The sequence below is a fragment of the Bufo bufo genome, chromosome 1 (assembly GCF_905171765.1).
Source record: "Bufo bufo chromosome 1, aBufBuf1.1, whole genome shotgun sequence".
Lineage (NCBI taxonomy): Eukaryota > Metazoa > Chordata > Amphibia > Anura > Bufonidae > Bufo > Bufo bufo.
The window spans coordinates 797,903,280-797,920,601 of NC_053389.1; the positions used below are offsets into that span (position 1 = coordinate 797,903,280).

Consider the following 17,322-nt stretch of genomic DNA (forward strand, 5'->3'; position numbering starts at 1 on the left):
CAATAGTGGCGCTCACCATCATTGTACCCCTCAGATGTCATGTTTATACAAGATCACGGCATCTGAGAGTAAAAACTGAGTAAAATTAACAGAAGAAAAAAATGTAATCATACTTACCGCCTCCATTTGCTTGCGACGGGCTGGCCGCTGCCAACTTGCGTGAAGATCTGGCACAAAATCTCGTGCGACCCAAGATGACGCCGTCATACCGTCCGGCGTGGTGACATCATACGTCACCAAGCACGAGAATTCAGTCAAGATCTATAATCAAGATGGCGGCGGCTGGCCCATCACGAGCAAACAGAGGAGGTAAGTATGATTTTTTGTTTGTTTTTTTACACTATTTCAGGTTAAATCGATTCACTAGCACGAAGCACGGGGAAATCGGGCTTTGCGGTGAATCGAATATATGCTGAAATTCGGATCTAATTCCACTTCAGTGGATTCGATGCTCAACTCTAGCTACTCCATACATCATCCTATTAACAAATGAAGGTCTTTCTTTTCTTTAGTTTTTTGATTGACTTCAGACTGGGGATTACTTTATGTTTTGCCTTCCAAGTTCCAGGTAATTGAGCCCTACCATATTGAATATATTGCATTGCTAATTTTTTTTTACATTTGTGAATTCAGGTTAAATCACAGGACCTTCTGAATGAACCAAAGAAAAAATATTATGTATCTGTCCAAGTGATTTCATCACAGTGTAACTTGGAGAAAGTAGTTCTTGTGTCTTTTCATAGCGGATACATCGTCATTCAGACGGACAAAACTATTTACACGCCAGGATCTAAAGGTAACAAATACTTACTGTACTTTTTGTATATACCAGGGCCCTGGGGAATAAGGGTCATCAATCCTCACCACTCATGGTAAAGTTTTCTCTTCCAGTGTGATGATAATGGTGTTATGCATCTGCCACTAGGGGGGACTTACTGCACTAACTTATACAGTTCTCAGTGAACTAAATACATGGAGGGGGGATTTATCATAGACCAGCAATTAACCGTGGTCTATGATCTCTCCTGTGCTGCTGATTGATGTGTTGAATCTATTACGAGGCATACACCTCTTCATCTCCGGCAGTCCATGCTCCTAAACTGAAATCTGCACCACCCAGGGGCGTAAACTGACATAAAAGAACACAAATGTTCTGGGCCCTCTGGCAACCCATTCACCACCCTTGTCATGCCCCCATTTTGGGAAAGTGGCAAGGGAGGAGGAGAAACAGCACTTGTGCAAAAAATTTTGCACAAGTGGCGATAAAAGGGTCACAAGCACAGTGTTTGTGACTTTTTTCCACCAGAAAACTGGTGTGGCAGAGTGAAACCTCTTTAAACCAAAGAAGTGTGAAATGCCACATTAATAATTAAGAGCTGAGAACTGAGGGACATGGGTTATAATTAAAGGGGTTCTCCAGGAAATAAGAAAATTAAAATATGTAAATATTACTTTATTATAAATATATTCTCAATTATCTTTCATTATTTATAATGGCTCACTTTGTCTAGGGAGCAATCATCACGGGAAATATAATGACCGCCATCCTATTAGTGCACACAAAACCTGTCCCATTCACACAGCAGGACAAGTAACTTCAGAGCAGTGAGCTAAAGAGCTACCTGATCCTCCTCTCTGCTCTGCTTGTCAGGGATTATGATCCTGAATACAGCTGATAGGATCTTCAGCTGAATCTCTGTAGGAATGGAGTCCATGAGGAGACATGAAGTACAGAGAGGAGGTGGAGATGTGGATAATGAGCAGCAGCTCTTGTATGCAGTCTCCATTACCACAGTCTGTCCTTTTTGTACTTCATGTTTCCTCATGAACTCAATTCCCAGTTGAAATTTTTATCATCTGTATTCAGGATTATAACCTGTGACAATCAGAGCAGAGAGGAGGAGGATAAGCCAGCTCTTTGGCTCAGAGTTCAGAAGTGACTTGTCCTGTGTGATTAGGACAGGTTTTGTGTGTACTAATAGGATGGCAGCCATTTTGTTTCCCCTGATTATTGCTCCCCAGACAAAACAAGCCATTATAACTAATGAAAGGTATTTTGGAAATATATTTATAATAAAGTAATATTAAGGTATTTTCATATATATATATTTTCATTCCTGGAGAACCCCTTTAAGGATATAAGTAGTTGGAAATAAAGATGATTTGCAGCATTAATTTCCATGTAGCACATTTCTTAAAGTAATAGTTTACCTTGTGTCTCTTTAGCTCTCTACCGTATTTACCCAATGAACTACAAGATGCAGCCAAAAAAAGAGACAGTAATGTATGAGATTACGGTGAGAATTTTCATTAATCTTCAGTTGTTTCCTACTAAATGCAGAAAATAAACAGAAAAAAAAATTATACTGGGGAGGGATAAAAATTTCCAATGAGGTGGAATTAACACAAAATAAACACAATCTGCAAGAGATATATGGGTTTTATTTTGACAGCGTTCCCTATGCAGTTAAAACTGACCTGTTACTTTAATTCTCCTGATCAGTACGAATACAATGATACCACATAGTTTTTTTTGCTTTTAGGTGTATGGAGCTGAGTGAGGGCTAATTTTTTGCAGGGAGATATGTACATTTTTAAATATCTTTTACAGTGTGTATGACTTTTTGATCACTTTTTCATAATTTGTTTGTGGAAGTTAACGCAACAAAAAATTGGCAAATCAGCCATTTTTTTTTTTTTTTTCTGTTTCACTGTTTGCCATATGGTATAAATATTTTCACACACAGCGATGCCCATGATATTTACTTTTTACATTTCGTGTGTATTTTTATTTTAATTTTGTGGAAAAGCGGTGCTTTGAATTTTTATATATTTTTTATCTTTTTTATATTTTTAAAAACTTTTTTCTATTTTTTTTACACTTTTTAATAGTTTCCCTAGGAAACTATAAAAGCAATCATTAGATTGTTTCGGTCACAGACTCCAATGCTTTAGCTTTGGAGTCTATGAGAATTACCCTAAGTTCCGATAGAGCCCATCCATAGGCAAGCTCTCCATGGGAGCTATTGGGCAGCAGCCTCATGTCACTCGGGAGGACCAAGGCTGCCACACACTACGTCCAACTCCCCTGTTCCTCGCTAGGGTGAGCAGCTGCATGGCTTTAAGCACGTGGTCCCAGTTTTTATCCTCAGAGATACTGTGGCAACATTTGACAACGGCCTCCAAGGGGTTAAATGTATGTGATTGGCATTAGCTTTGATTGCATACATTAGCCCTGGGTACCTGCTGCTTAAAACAGTAGGCACCTGACTGCTATGGTGATTAGTACAAAAGTAAGTTACAAAGGAATGGCGTAAAAAACAGTAAAGCCCCTGACTGGAGCTTAACTCAGAAGATAACTAAATAACCTATAGAAAGACACTGAGAACTACTAAGCTAAAAAGTATTATTTTATTGAGTATATAGTTAAAAGCATATACAAAGAGATGACAGACAAATGCAAAAAGTGCAGTACAAACCTGGGAGAGTTTATCAAGTACAACAGTGTGATAAGGTAAGTGACCTAAATGTAAGTGCCTGTAAGTAAAGAAGCTACTATATAAAATATACATTGAAAAGAGTATCCACTCTTGGTAAGAGTGCAAGTAATGGCATCAAGTATAAAGTGCAAGTGCATGCTATATATTATAAGCAAAAAAAGAGAAGTAGCAACACTCCAATGTGGATCTCTTGAATGTATAAGTATATCTATTCAGCCAGATGCAGCAAACAGTAAAGTGCATGTGCAAGCTGCAGGAAGTAATGAGCAAGAAACATAACCAAGGTTGGTTCAAGAGGCAAAGAACCGCAGCAAGTAACATCAAACATGCGGTCCAAAAAGGCAAGGTCACATACCGTGTATAAGAGGTAACAAATCCACAGGAAGACTGCACACCCCGACGCGCGTTTCGATTTAAAACCTTCCTCTGGAGGTAGAGGTACCCCCAGAGGAAGGTTTCAAATCGAAACGCGCGTCGGGGTGTGCAGTCTTCCTGTGGATTTGTTACCTCTTATACACGGTATGTGACCTTGCCTTTTTGGACCGCATGTTTGATGTTACTTGCTGCGGTTCTTTGCCTCTTGAACCAACCTTGGTTATGTTTCTTGCTCATTACTTCCTGCAGCTTGCACATGCACTTTACTGTTTGCTGCATCTGGCTGAATAGATATACTTATACATTCAAGAGATCCACATTGGAGTGTTGCTACTTCTCTTTTTTGCTTATAATACAGCGGGATGCGAAAGTTTGGGCAACCTTGTTAATCGTCATGATTTTCCTGTATAAATCGTTGGTTGTTACGATAAAAAATGTCAGTTAAATATATCATATAGGAAACACACACAGTGATATTTGAGAAGTGAAATGAAGTTTATTGGATTTACAGAAAGTGTGCTATAATTGTTTAAACAAAATTAGGCAGGTGCATGCATTTGGGCACCACAAAAAAGAAATGAAATCAATATTTAGTAGATCCTCCTTTTGCAGAAATTACAGCCTTCTAAACGCTTCCTGTAGGTTCCAATGAGAGTCTGGATTCTGGTTGAAGGTATTTTGGACCATTCCTCTTTACAAAACATCTTTAGTTCATTCAGGTTTGATGGCTTCCGAGCATGGACAGCTCTCTTTAAGTCACACCACAGATTTTCAATTATATTCAGGTCTGGGGACTGAGATGGCCATTCCAGAACGTTGTACTTGTTCCTCTGCATAAATGCCTTAGTGGATTTTAAACAGTGCTTAGGGTCGTTGTCTTGTTGAAAGATCCAGCCCCGGCGCAGCTTCAGCTTTGTCACTGATTCCTGGACATTGGTCTCCAGAATCTGCTGATACTGAGTGAAATCCATGCATCCCTCAACTTTGACAAAATTCCCAGTCCCTGCACTGGCCACACAGCCCCACAGCATGATGGAACCACCACCATAGTTTACTGTAGGTAGCAGGTGTTTTTCTTGGAATGCTGTGTTCTTTTTCCTCCATGCATAACGCCCCTTGTTATGGCCAAATAACTCAATTTTAGTTTCATCAGTCCACAGCACCTTATTCCAAAATGAAGCTGGCTTGTCCAAATGTGCTTTAGCCCACCTCAAGCGGCACTTTTTGTGCTGTGGGCGGAGAAAAGGCTCCTCTGCATCACTCTCGCATACAGCATCTCCTTGTGTAAAGTGCGCCGAATGGTTGAACGATGCACAGTGACTCCATCTGCAGCCAGATGATGTTGTAGGTCTTTGGTGCTGGTCTGTGGGTTGACTCTGACTGTTCTCACTATTCGTCGCTTCTGTCTATCCGAGATTTTTCTTGGTCTGCTACTTCGAGCCTTAACTTGAACTGAGCCTGTGGTCTTCCATTTCCTCAATATGTTCCTAACTGTGGAAACAGACGGCTGAAATCTCTGAGACAGCTTTCTGTATCCTTCCCCTAAACCATGATGGTGAACAATCTTTGTCTTCATGTCATTTGAGAGTTGTTTTGAGACCCCCATGTTGCTACCCTTCAGAGAAAATTAAAAGAGGAGGGAAACTTACAATTGACCCCCTTAAATACTCTTTCTCCTAATTGGATTCACCTGTGTATGTAGGTCAGGGGTCACTGAGCTTACCAAGCCAATTGGAGTTCCAATAATTAGTTCTAAAGGTTTTGGAATCAATAAAATGACAACAGTGCCCAAATTTATGCACCTGCCTAATTTTGTTTAAACAATTATAGCACACTTTCTGCAAATCCAATAAACTTCATTTCACTTCTCAAATATCACTGTGTGTGTCTCCTATATGATATATTTAACTGACATTTTTTATCGTAACAACCAACGATTTATACAGGAAAATCATGACGATTAACAAGGTTGCCCAAACTTTCTCATCCCACTGTATATAGCATGCACTTGCACTTTATATTTGATGCCGTTACTTGCACTCTTACCAACAGTGGATACTCTTTTCAATGTATATTTTATATAGTAGCTTCTTTACTTACAGGCGCTTACATTTAGGTCACTTACCTTATCACACTGTTGTACTTGATAAACTCTCCCAGGATTGTACTGCTATGGTGCCTGCTGCACTCGTGAGGGGGTGCCATATTTAAAATCCCAACCACCAACATTTGTAAGGCGGTTGGGAACAGGTCGCAGAAGAAGGAGAAGTCACCTTCCGCACCTGCTCCTAACTATTTTGTATCTGGCTGTCAGACAGCTGGTTGCAGCAGAAGCCTCCCCTCTCTGCCCTGTCTGTAGTAGGACAAAAAAAAAAAATTCTTGTTTACTTTTCTAGATTTAGTGTTCCTTTAATCTAAGTGATGTCAAAAACATGTAGAGGTGCTTTCTTTAAGGTTTTTTTTTAAAATCTTTTTCAGAACCCATATGGGATGATTACAGCACAAGGGAATTGGTTCCCTGATAAATTTGGCATCATCTCTAAGAATTATGAATTGTCTGACCTAGCAATGTAAGGACAACCAATACACTTGTTAAATGATTTTATCTTTCTGAGTAGTATACAGTTTGTTTATTTGATTTACTTTGATGAAAAGCATCTTGCCTTGACCATACAATCCCCATTCCCTTTTATTTTTCTGCTATGCAGACATTTTTATATTTTTCATATAGATTTTGGTGAATGGAGGTCAAGATGTCATGTACATGTTTATTCGAGCATGATAAAGGGTTTTCTAGGGAGCATTGCTCATCTCCACCCATCTCTTTCTGCTGCCATTAAATGCTGCTCTGGCCTCCTCAGTGTTATGGCAGTGGGTATGGAATCATTGTGTCATCCAACAGATTCGGCTTAGGTTTCCCTGGTTTTCAGCCTTTAACCCCTATACAGGCATCTGGACTTCCCTGCAGAGAACACAGCATGTCACTACCTCCTGGAACAGTCTCTGCGTCGTTGGCTGCTGACCCACGTGGGTCAAAAAACAATGGCTCATAGCAAAACTCATAATCAGCAACAGGCTGAGGTCAGGGCAGGCAGAGTACATACAAATGTGAGAAATAGTACGAAGCTCAAGGCAGGCATCTTAGGGTCAGCATGGTAGTCAGACACAGGTCAGGGTAGACAGCAGAGGGTCAAATTCCAGGAAATGAGCCAAAGGTCGGTACCTGGGCAGACAAGCTCAAGTAGAGCACCTTCACAGGCTCTAGCAGGCTAATATACCTATTGCTCAGGTATCTTCCCATAGGGGAAGGTGCCTTAAATACCCACAAGTGGCCAGCCATAGGCAGGGAGTTAAAATCAGGGTGCGTGTGAGTACTAGAACCAGAAAGCATGCACACACTATTGCTAGGAAGGAGAGTTTTCCAGCAAGAAGCAAGCTGAAACCTGCCAGTAAGAGGCACATGAGACTCCAGCGACCAGGGTGAGTGGGTCGGTGCTCACACCCACCATGGTGAGCGGGATGATGGCGGGCACTGACCACTGTCATTACACCGTGCTTTACATTTTCTATGCCTGCTAGGCACACTCGAAATTCCTGGAAAGGCTGATGAGCCAATCAATGGACTTATTGATGTTCCCATTAGCCATTTTCTGCTTGTTGAAGCAGGACAGGTACTTGACTTTGAACAACCATAAGAGTCAGTTGAAATGAATATTTCCACAACAGTTCTCAGCATCATAAAAGCTGACAGTGGGGGCCAGTAGTGAAACAACTGCAAACAAAAATCAGTATACTTGATGCATGAGAAGAATTAGCGACATTGCATCTTTAACTATGCAATAAATACACAAAGTAGTAGAAAATGTTAGGATGAGGGTCATACCAAAACTCAAGATGGACAGCAATTGGGATGATCAACAATCTCTAGCCACAGTGAATTTGGAAGATTTGGAAATTTCACTATTCAAGAATAAATTTTTTCACTGTTTCGCTGTGAAATATTACTGCTACGGTACATTTCCTTTCCATTTTTTTCCTTCATGTGTTTCTTCAAGTCTAAATGCTGATATAGTTTCCTTTCCTTGCAGGCTTGGCACTTGGACCATCACAGCACATTATGACAACTCCCAAGAAGAATTCTCTGCAAAATTTGATGTGAAAGAATATGGTAAGAAGATTTCTTTTGACAACTGGATGATTACTAATACCGCTAGAGCTCCCACAGGGGTAGACATCCAGGTTTTCCATGGTCCAGGTTAGCAAGTATGCCCAGATTTGACGTTACATGGATCTTAATATACAAACCGGATTCCAAAAAAGTTGGGACACTATACAAATCGTGAATAAAAACTGAATGCAATGATGTGGAGGTGCCAACTTCTAATATTTTATTCAGAATAGAACATAAATCATGGAACAAAAGTTTAAACTGAGAAAATGTACCATTTTAAGCATCTCCCCTTCTTCTTACAACACTCAACAGACGTCTGGGGACCGAGGAGACCAGTTTCTCAAGTTTAGAAATAGGAATGCTCTCCCATTCTTGTCTAATACAGGCCTCTAACTGTTCAATCGTCTTGGGCCTTCTTTGTTGCACCTTCCTCTTTATGATGCGCCAAATGTTCTCTATAGGTGAAAGTTCTGGAATGCAGACTGGCCATTTCAGTACCCGGATCCTTCTCCTACGCAGCCATGATGTTGTGATTGATGCAGAATGTGGTCTGGCATTATCTTGTTGAAAAAGGAAGGGTCTTCCCTGAAAGAGATGACGTCTGGATGGGAGCATATGTTGTTCTAGAACCTGAATATATTTTTCTGCATTGATGGTGCCTTTCCAGACATGCAAGCTGCCCATGCCACACGCACTCATGCAACCCCATACCATCAGAGATGCAGGCTTCTGAACTGAGCGTTGATAACAACTTGGGTTGTCCTTGTCCTCTTTGGTCCGGATGACATGGCGTCCCAGATTTCCAAAAAGAACTTCGAATCGTGACTCGTCTGACCACAGAACAGTCTTCCATTTTGCCACACTCCATTTTAAATGATCCCTGGCCCAGTGAAAACGCCTGAGCTTGTGGATCTTGCTTAGAAATGGCTTCTTCTTTGCACTGTAGAGTTTCAGCTGGCAACGGCGGATGGCCCGGTGGATTGTGTTCACTGACAATGGTTTCTGGAAGTATTCCTGAGCCCATTCTGTGATTTCCTTTACAGTAGCATTCCTGTTTGTGGTGCAGTGTCGTTTAAGGGCCCAGAGATCACGGGCATCCAGTATGGTTTTACGGCCTTGACCCTTACGCACAGAGAATGTTCCAGATTCTCTGAATCTTCGGGTGATGTTATGCACAGTTGATGATGATAGATGCAAAGTCTTCGCAATTTTTCGCTGGGTAACACCTTTCTGATATTGCTCCACTATCTTTCTGCGCAACATTGTGGGAATTGGTGATCCTCTACCCATCTTGGCTTCTGAGAGACACTGCCACTCTGAGAAGCTCTTTTTATACCCAATCATGTTGCCAATTGACCTAATTAGTGTTAATTGGTCTTCCAGCTCTTCGTTATGCTCAAATTTACTTTTTCCAGCCTCTTATTGCTACTTGTCCCAACTTTTTGGGGATTTGTTGACACCGTGAAATTTTGAATCAACGTATTTTTCCTTTAAAATGATACATTTACTCGGATTAAACGTTTGACCTGTCATCTACGTTCTATTACAAATAAAATATTGACATTTGCCATCTCCACATCATTGCATTCAGTTTTTATTCACAATTTGTTTAGTGTCCCAACTTTTTTGGAATCCGGTTTGTATATTGTCAAAAATAGGCAACCTTGGTCTTCATTAATTTACAAACAATGGAGATCACAGTAGTGATTATATTGCTACCTGAGTTTCCAGGTCCATGTTGTCTTTTTGGGGAGGTGGAATGATGATGGGACTCATTTATTTAGGCCTCATGCACACGACCATATTTTTATGCGGTCCGCAAAACGGGGTTCCGTTTTCCCGTGATCCGTGACCGTTTTTTCGTCCGTGGGTCTTCCTTGATTTTTGGAGGATCCACGGACATGAAAAAAAAGTCGTTTTGGTGTCCGCCTGGCCGTGCGGAGCCAAACGGATCCGTCCTGAATTACAATGCAAGTCAATGGGGACGGATCCGTTTGACGTTGACACAATATGGTGCCATTTCAAACGGATCCGTCCCCATTGACTTTCAATGTAAAGTCTGGAGTCCCTTTTATACCATCGGATCGGAGTTTTCTCCAATCCGATGGTATATTTTAACTTGAAGCGTCCCCATCACCATGGGAACGCCTCTATGTTAGAATATACTGTCGGATATGAGTTAGATCGTGAAACCTCATTTCCGACAGTATATTCTAACACAGAGGCGTTCCCATGGTGATGGGGACGCTTCTAGTTAGAATATACTACAAACTGTGTACATGACTGCCCCCTGCTGCCTAGCAGCATCCGATCTCTTACAGGGGGCCATGATCAGCACAATTAACCCCTCAGGTGCCGCACCTGAAGGGGTTAATTGTACTATCATATCCCCCTGTAAGAGATCAGGGCTGCCAGGCAGCAGGGGGCAGCCCCCCCCCCCTCCCCAGTTTGAATATCATTGGTGGCCAGTGCGGCCCCCCCCCCCCCTTCCTCCCTCTATTGTAATAATTAGTTAGTGGCACAGTGTGCCCCCCCGCCCCCCCCCCTTCCTCCCTCTATTGTAATAATTCGTTGGTGGCACAGTGTGCGCCCCCCCCCTTCCTCCCTCTATTGTAATAAATTGTTGGTGGCACAGTGTGCGCCCCCCATTGGCCCCCCTCCCTCTATAGCATTAACAACATTGGTGGCCAGTGTGGCCACCAACCTATTATTACAATAGAGGGGGGGGGGCCGCACTGGCCACCAATGATATTCAAACTGGGGAGGGGGGGGAGGGTCTGCCCCCTGCTGCCTGGCAGCCCTGATCTCTTACAGGGGGCCGTGATCAGCACAATTAACCCCTTCAGGTGCCGCACCTGAAGGGATTAATTGTGCTGATCACGGCCCCCTGTAAGAGATCGGGTGCTGCCAGGCAGCAGGGGGCAGTCTTGTACACAGTTTGTAGTGTATTCTAACTAGAAGCGTCCCCATCACCATGGGAACGCTTCTGTGTTAGAATATACTGTCGGTTCTGAGTTTTCACGAAGTGAAAACTCAGCTTTGAAAAAGCTTTTATGCAGACGGATCTTCGGATCCGTCTGTATAAAAACTAACCTACGGCCACGGATCACGGACACGGATGCCAATCTTGTGTGCATCCGTGTTCTTTCACGGACCCATTGACTTGAATGGGTCCGTGAACCGTTGGCCGTGAAAAAAATAGGACAGGTCATATTTTTTTCACAGCCAGGAAACACGGATCACGGATGCGGCTGCAAAACGGTGCATTTTCCGATTTTTCCACGGACCCATTGAAAGTCAATGGGTCCGCGAAAAAAAACGGAAAACGGCACAACGGCCACGGGTGCACACAACGGTCGTGTGTATGAGGCCTTATACTGATCCTTTTTTTCCCCAGTATTACCAAATTTTGAAGTTACCATAACAGCGGAGAAAAAATTCATGCACCTAGATGATAAAAGTTTTTCAGTAACAATTACAAGTCAGTAAGTAACTGTATAATCATAAAGGCCAAAATTATGGATTGGAGAACTAGGACGATGTATGTTATGGTATATTGTGAGTCAAAAACCGTAGTGAAGCCTATAATGGAAAGATCTGCATCTCTTCTGTGTTTTTGACCCGCATCTAGTTTTGGCTCACACTAACTTATGGAAATAACTGATCAAATAACTGAAGTGAGAACTCAGCCTTATCACTTCTATTCATCTTTAAAGGTATTAACACTTAGAACATTAATAACATCTCTATAAGATATGCCTTAAATATCTGGTTGATTTGGGTCCTACCTCTCGTGTTGAGCACCTATCTGAGTCGCTTAACTATCAGAGACCACATTCTGACAGACAATGAGTAGTGGCTGCACATGCGGTTGGCTCTCATTAGTCACTTCTTTGGTACTTACAGAAACAGCCCTTTTCCACAAGGGTGTAGGTCCCAGATCTATCAGACATTTAAATCATATTCCGATGATATGCCATGTATGTCCTCGGTGGGAATACTCTCTTGAAGTTTTTTAAGGTGGAAAGTCAACTTTATGTTGGAAGCTTATATAATGGCACTAAGATTCAGGATACAGAATGACTTAGGGAAGAGACAAGGAAAATGTTAATGAGGAAAATTAATATATGTGATGAGAATAAGGACTAACATATATATATATATTTCTGGTAAAGAATGGCCATAAATCCCTATAGAAGACAACAAAGCTCTTGCCTATTGGAGAACATGGTGGTAATGACTTCTCCATAGACGTCAATGCTGCCTGCTAAAGCAGATGTCAAAATGGCTTGGATAAACCATCTCAAGGACAGTGCACATTTTCAAGGCAGAGGTCTTATGAGGTGTTAAATAGATCTTATGATGGGATTGGGTAAAAGGGAAAAATGATAATGAATTTGTGTTTTCTCCTTGAGTTTTAGGAAAAGGAAGAAAAGGAGGAGAATAGGAGAAGAATCTAAGAATAAAAGTGGTATTGAATGCCATTGGAGTTTTTAGGCTCTCCTAGCCCAAATGTTTAGACATAACACAGCAGGGAAACCAGAAAAAGCATTGAAGGACTCTAACAAAGATATGACTAGAACAGGAGGTGGTGTGTGAGTGGGAGGCTGTTTTGTTGCTATGAAGAGACAAATCTGTGATGCCAAGGGATGAGAGAATTATTAACAAGAAGGAGTGGTCGATCAGACAGGGAAGGTTTATGGGGAGGAGCACAGACCAATAGTGTGAGACTTTGGCAGTTAACAGATCAATACTGCCTTTGGTTAAAGGAGTTCTCCTCAGGATAGGTTATCAATATCAAATCATTGGGGGGTCTGACATCCGGGACCTGAGCTGATCAGCTGTATGAAAACGCTCTGTGAGCACTTAGGCCTCTTCCTAAGCCACATCACATTCATTGATCACATGAGCTAGGCGCAGCTTAGCCTCATTCATGTGAATGGGGATGAGCTGCAATACCAAGCACAGCCACTATAACATGGATAGTGCTTGACAAGCTGTGTGAAAGTCATGGAGCTCACCAGAGCTCTGGTGAGCACCACGGGTTCCTCAAACAGCTGACTTGCAGGGATGCCAAGAGGTGTCTACAGATGTCATGGCTTATTAAATGCCAAATTGTGGCGAGCCATACATATCCAATGTGATTTGATGTGGAAGCAAAAGATTTGTCTAATTGACCACTGGAAACTCACTTCTATTGACCCAATATTTCTCCAATGCTTAGGTACATTTATAAGAAACCAGTTAACGGTCAAGCCTTTGTTATCTTTGGCCTAAAGAAGGACAATCAAAAGAGAGGTATCACAGACTCACTTAGAACAATTCAGGTACTGTAAAATAGTTTATTAAAAACTCTTATATTGAATGAATGAAAGGATTTTAGGGTGTAGGCATTCAAACTTCAGAAAGTGTAATATGAATAACTAACTTGATTAGACCCAACCTTTTGTACCTTGGGAACCACATTCAACTTTAAATGATGTTCGAGATGCAGAGTAAAATCGAAAATGTAGGAAAGGCATATTAAATGTGGAGAAACAAGACATCATCAGTAGACTTGACTATTGTTATACCATTCAAATTGGCATAGTTAAGACATATCTGCAATAAATGAAATTGCCAATACCTGGTATAATAATTCAGGTCATATTTACCTGTTGATTATGGACCAGTGACCTAAGAAATGCAAAAAATGACCATAAAACTTCTGTGGTTAATTGTAAAAAAAATCTGAAGAAAGTTTAGCTGGATGGAAAGTGTTCTTAGAGGGATATTAAAAAGGGAAAAGATGATAAATTGGAGCAAGGGGAAGTGTAGATAAAGGGATCAAACACGTATTAAGGGTGTGGGATTCATATAGGTTACTTGATTGTTGATGGCTAGAATGAGTCAGTATAACTGATGGAGAGGCAAGCTGACCAGACCTTAAGTCGTAGTATGATGACTTTTCTATCATATCAGTCTGTCAGACTCAGTGGTGTTTGATGGTGGTTGTAGTTATTAACTGTGATTAGAATGGCCACCACAAATTTAGTCTAAAGAAATTATTTTGGTGCTACCTGGACCTGGAAAGTCAGGTAGCAATCCATCCAAAAGATCAACTCTAAGAAAAACTACCGCTTTATGAAGATCAGTTTTTATATGATAAATTATATTATTTGCATTTCGGCCTCTTTCTTGAGAACCCAATCATCCAGGTCCTACCAAGTGCTATCCATATTTTGGATGGTCGTTTTCATGAGGTTAGGGTAGAATGGGTTCAGAAAGAGGGGTCCAGAAAGCCAGAGCCTCAATTTTAAACACCAGGCTCATATAGTTGAGGAAAGTCTTTTCTTGACCGAAACTTTCTTTACATGATATGAGCTTCTTCTGATATTGCTTGATCGTTATATCTGGATCTTACTGATTTTTAATGTATTAATAAAATTGCAATGTATAATACAGCGAGTGCCATGGTGTTACCTTCTGTTGGATTGGGCATTTGCCCTACACTGGCACCATGCTTGGAAAATGGAGTGTAGGTGTCAGTTACGGTAATCTGTTGGGTTAAGAAAAATGTCATAGACAGGGAGATAAGTAGGTGGGAAAACCACAACATTCAGGTGAAGCATGCAAACATGTTAATCTACTTGACAGTGTTTATGCCTTTATGCCTATATCTAGAGATGAGCTTTTGCGGTAAAAGCAGAATTGCGTTATGGTTTCTGTTACCACGGACCATAACGCAATTCTATGACAAAATGCATAATGGAATGCCTTTAGAGGCATTCAGCTATTCATTCCGTCATAATAGAAGTCTATGGGCTGCAAAATGGATCCATCCCGTTTCCGTTATCCAGTCCTTTACATAACGGAAACGTGACGGATCCGTTATGCAGGCCATAGACTTCTAATATGACGGAATGAATAACAGATTGCCTCTAAAGGCAATAAGTTATGTATTCTGTCATAGAATTGCATTATGGTCCGTGGTAATGGAAACCATAACGCAATTCTGCTTTTACCACCAAACGAAGAGTGAACGAGTTTCATAACATGAAATTTGCTCACCTCTACCTATATTCATTGCATTAGTTTAGTGTTTTACAGAGCAGCAAATGTAAATACTGCAATACATATTTTACTACTAGGGGCAGTATGTGTGATATTCCAAATAGGATTTCTATTCTGCTACAGCAATCTATGTGGCTAGACATGGTATTACAAATTAAATTAATTAATTCCACAATAATTTGTGGTAATTTAGAACTATATGATTGTGCGAAATAGCAATTTTATGTATGCTATGATATCATTGTCTTTATTTCACATCTGAAATATTCCTTTATTTTTTCTTTTGGTTAATTATGTTTCCCCGTCTAGATTTCTGATGGAATAGGGGAGGAAGTAAAACTTCTAAGAGGAGACCTAATAAAGTCTGTCAAGAAAATAGACGATTTGCTAGAGTACAAGCTCTACGTTTCGGTGACAGTCATCACTGACTTAGGTTTGGAAATTGCTTACTAAAAGAATCACATGATAAAATGTCTTCATGAGTGTGAAAGCTGAATAGTAAGATGGTGTGTTTTACGTCTGAAGTAAATGTTGGCGTTACACCCAACTCAAAGAGCATCATAGTTACATAGTTAATACAGTTGAAAAAAGACATAAGTCCATCAAGTTCAACCAAGGGATAGGTGGAGACACGAATCTCAGAAGGAAGTGCGTCTCCGATTTCTACACGTTTTCATAATCATTAATGTCATTTACTTTTAAGAATTTATCTAGACCCTTTTTAAAATTGTCCACTGTTCCTGCTGTGACCACGTCCTGAGGAAGTCTATTCCACAGATTCACAGTTCTTACAGTAAAGTAGCTTTGACGCTTCTAGAGACTGAACTTTTTTCTCTCCAGTCGGAGGGCATTTTACATGGAACAGTTTTTCACCGTATTTTTTGTATGGCCCATTTATATATTTGTACAGGTTAATCATGTCCCCCCTTAGAAGTCTCTTCTCTAGACAAAATAAATTCAATTCTTTTAATCTTTCGTCATAACTGAGACCCTCCATGCCCCTTATTAGTTTAGTAGCTCTCGTCTGTACTTTTTCCAGCTGCAGTGCGTCCTTTCTATGGACTGGTGCCCAGAACTGGACTGCATATTCCAGATGAGGCCGCACTGACACTTTGTAAAGTGGTAATATTACATCCCTGCCCCGCGAGTCCATGCCTCTTTTAATGCATGACAATATCCTGGTGGCCTTAGAAGCAGCTGATTGACATTGTATGCTGTAATTTCATCTACCATCTACAAGGACACCCAAATCCTTCTCTATAAGTGACTCCCCCAGTGCTCCATCACCTAGGACATATGAAGCACAGAGATTATTACTAGTGATGAGCGTCATATTCGAATTTCCAATATTTCGCGAATATTTCGTAGAATATTCGTCGAATATTCGCAAATTCGAATATTCGTTATATTTTACGATTTTTTTTAATCCAAAAATCGGCAAGGTAATGATCGGGTAATATGCGAATTTTCTAATTTTTATTGCAAATTTTTCAACTTTTAGACAAAGAATATTATAGCACTATATTAGCTAAATTGCTCTATATTCATTTTTTTCCCCCCGAATATTCGCTATATTGCTATAACTTCGTTTTTTAGAATATTCGTAATATTCTAAAACAAGAATATATAGCAATATAGCGAATATTTGAAAAAAATTTATATAGAGCAATTTAGCTAATGTAGTGCTATAATCTTCTTTGTCTAATAGCTGTAATTTTTTTCTCATCTGAAGTTCAGATTGGAAAAAAATTACAACTATAAAAAAAAGATTATAGCACTATATTAGCTAAATTGCTCTACATTCATTTTTTTTCGAATATTCGCTATATTGCTAAAACAAGAATATATAGCAATATAGCGAATATTCGGAAAAAAAAGAGCAAAATTCGCAAACAACACTACTCCTAAAGTCAAGTATATTGCAGCCTTCTTATTGGCCCACAAGCTAGAAGCAGGGAGGGATCATGCGTACTGATTTTTTTTTTTAAATCGAATATAAAAAAAAAAAAAAAGAATATTCGAAATTACGAATATTCAAAATATTCGTGAATTTTCGAAGTACCTATATTCGCGATAAAAATTCGAAATTTGAATATTCGTGATCAACACTAATTATTACTACCAAGATGCATAACTTTACATTTGTCCACATTGAACCTCATTTGCCAAGTTGATGCCCAATCACTCAGAGTGTTTAAGTCAGCTTGTAGTTTATGGAAATCT

The 17,322-nt window shown here is 40.3% G+C and overlaps 1 protein-coding gene across 1 annotated transcript in view; it reads left to right on the plus strand.

Annotated features, from left to right (window-relative positions):
• Positions 1 to 17,322, plus strand: part of LOC120988562 (venom factor-like) — a 170,604-nt gene that overhangs the window by 16,304 nt on the left and 136,978 nt on the right. The window contains exons 3-9 of the mRNA XM_040416090.1: positions 634 to 796; positions 2,227 to 2,297; positions 6,354 to 6,445; positions 7,964 to 8,043; positions 11,444 to 11,531; positions 13,271 to 13,373; positions 15,409 to 15,532. Coding sequence (XP_040272024.1) covers positions 634 to 796; positions 2,227 to 2,297; positions 6,354 to 6,445; positions 7,964 to 8,043; positions 11,444 to 11,531; positions 13,271 to 13,373; positions 15,409 to 15,532 — 721 coding nt within the window. The remainder of the gene's footprint in view (positions 1 to 633; positions 797 to 2,226; positions 2,298 to 6,353; positions 6,446 to 7,963; positions 8,044 to 11,443; positions 11,532 to 13,270; positions 13,374 to 15,408; positions 15,533 to 17,322) is intronic.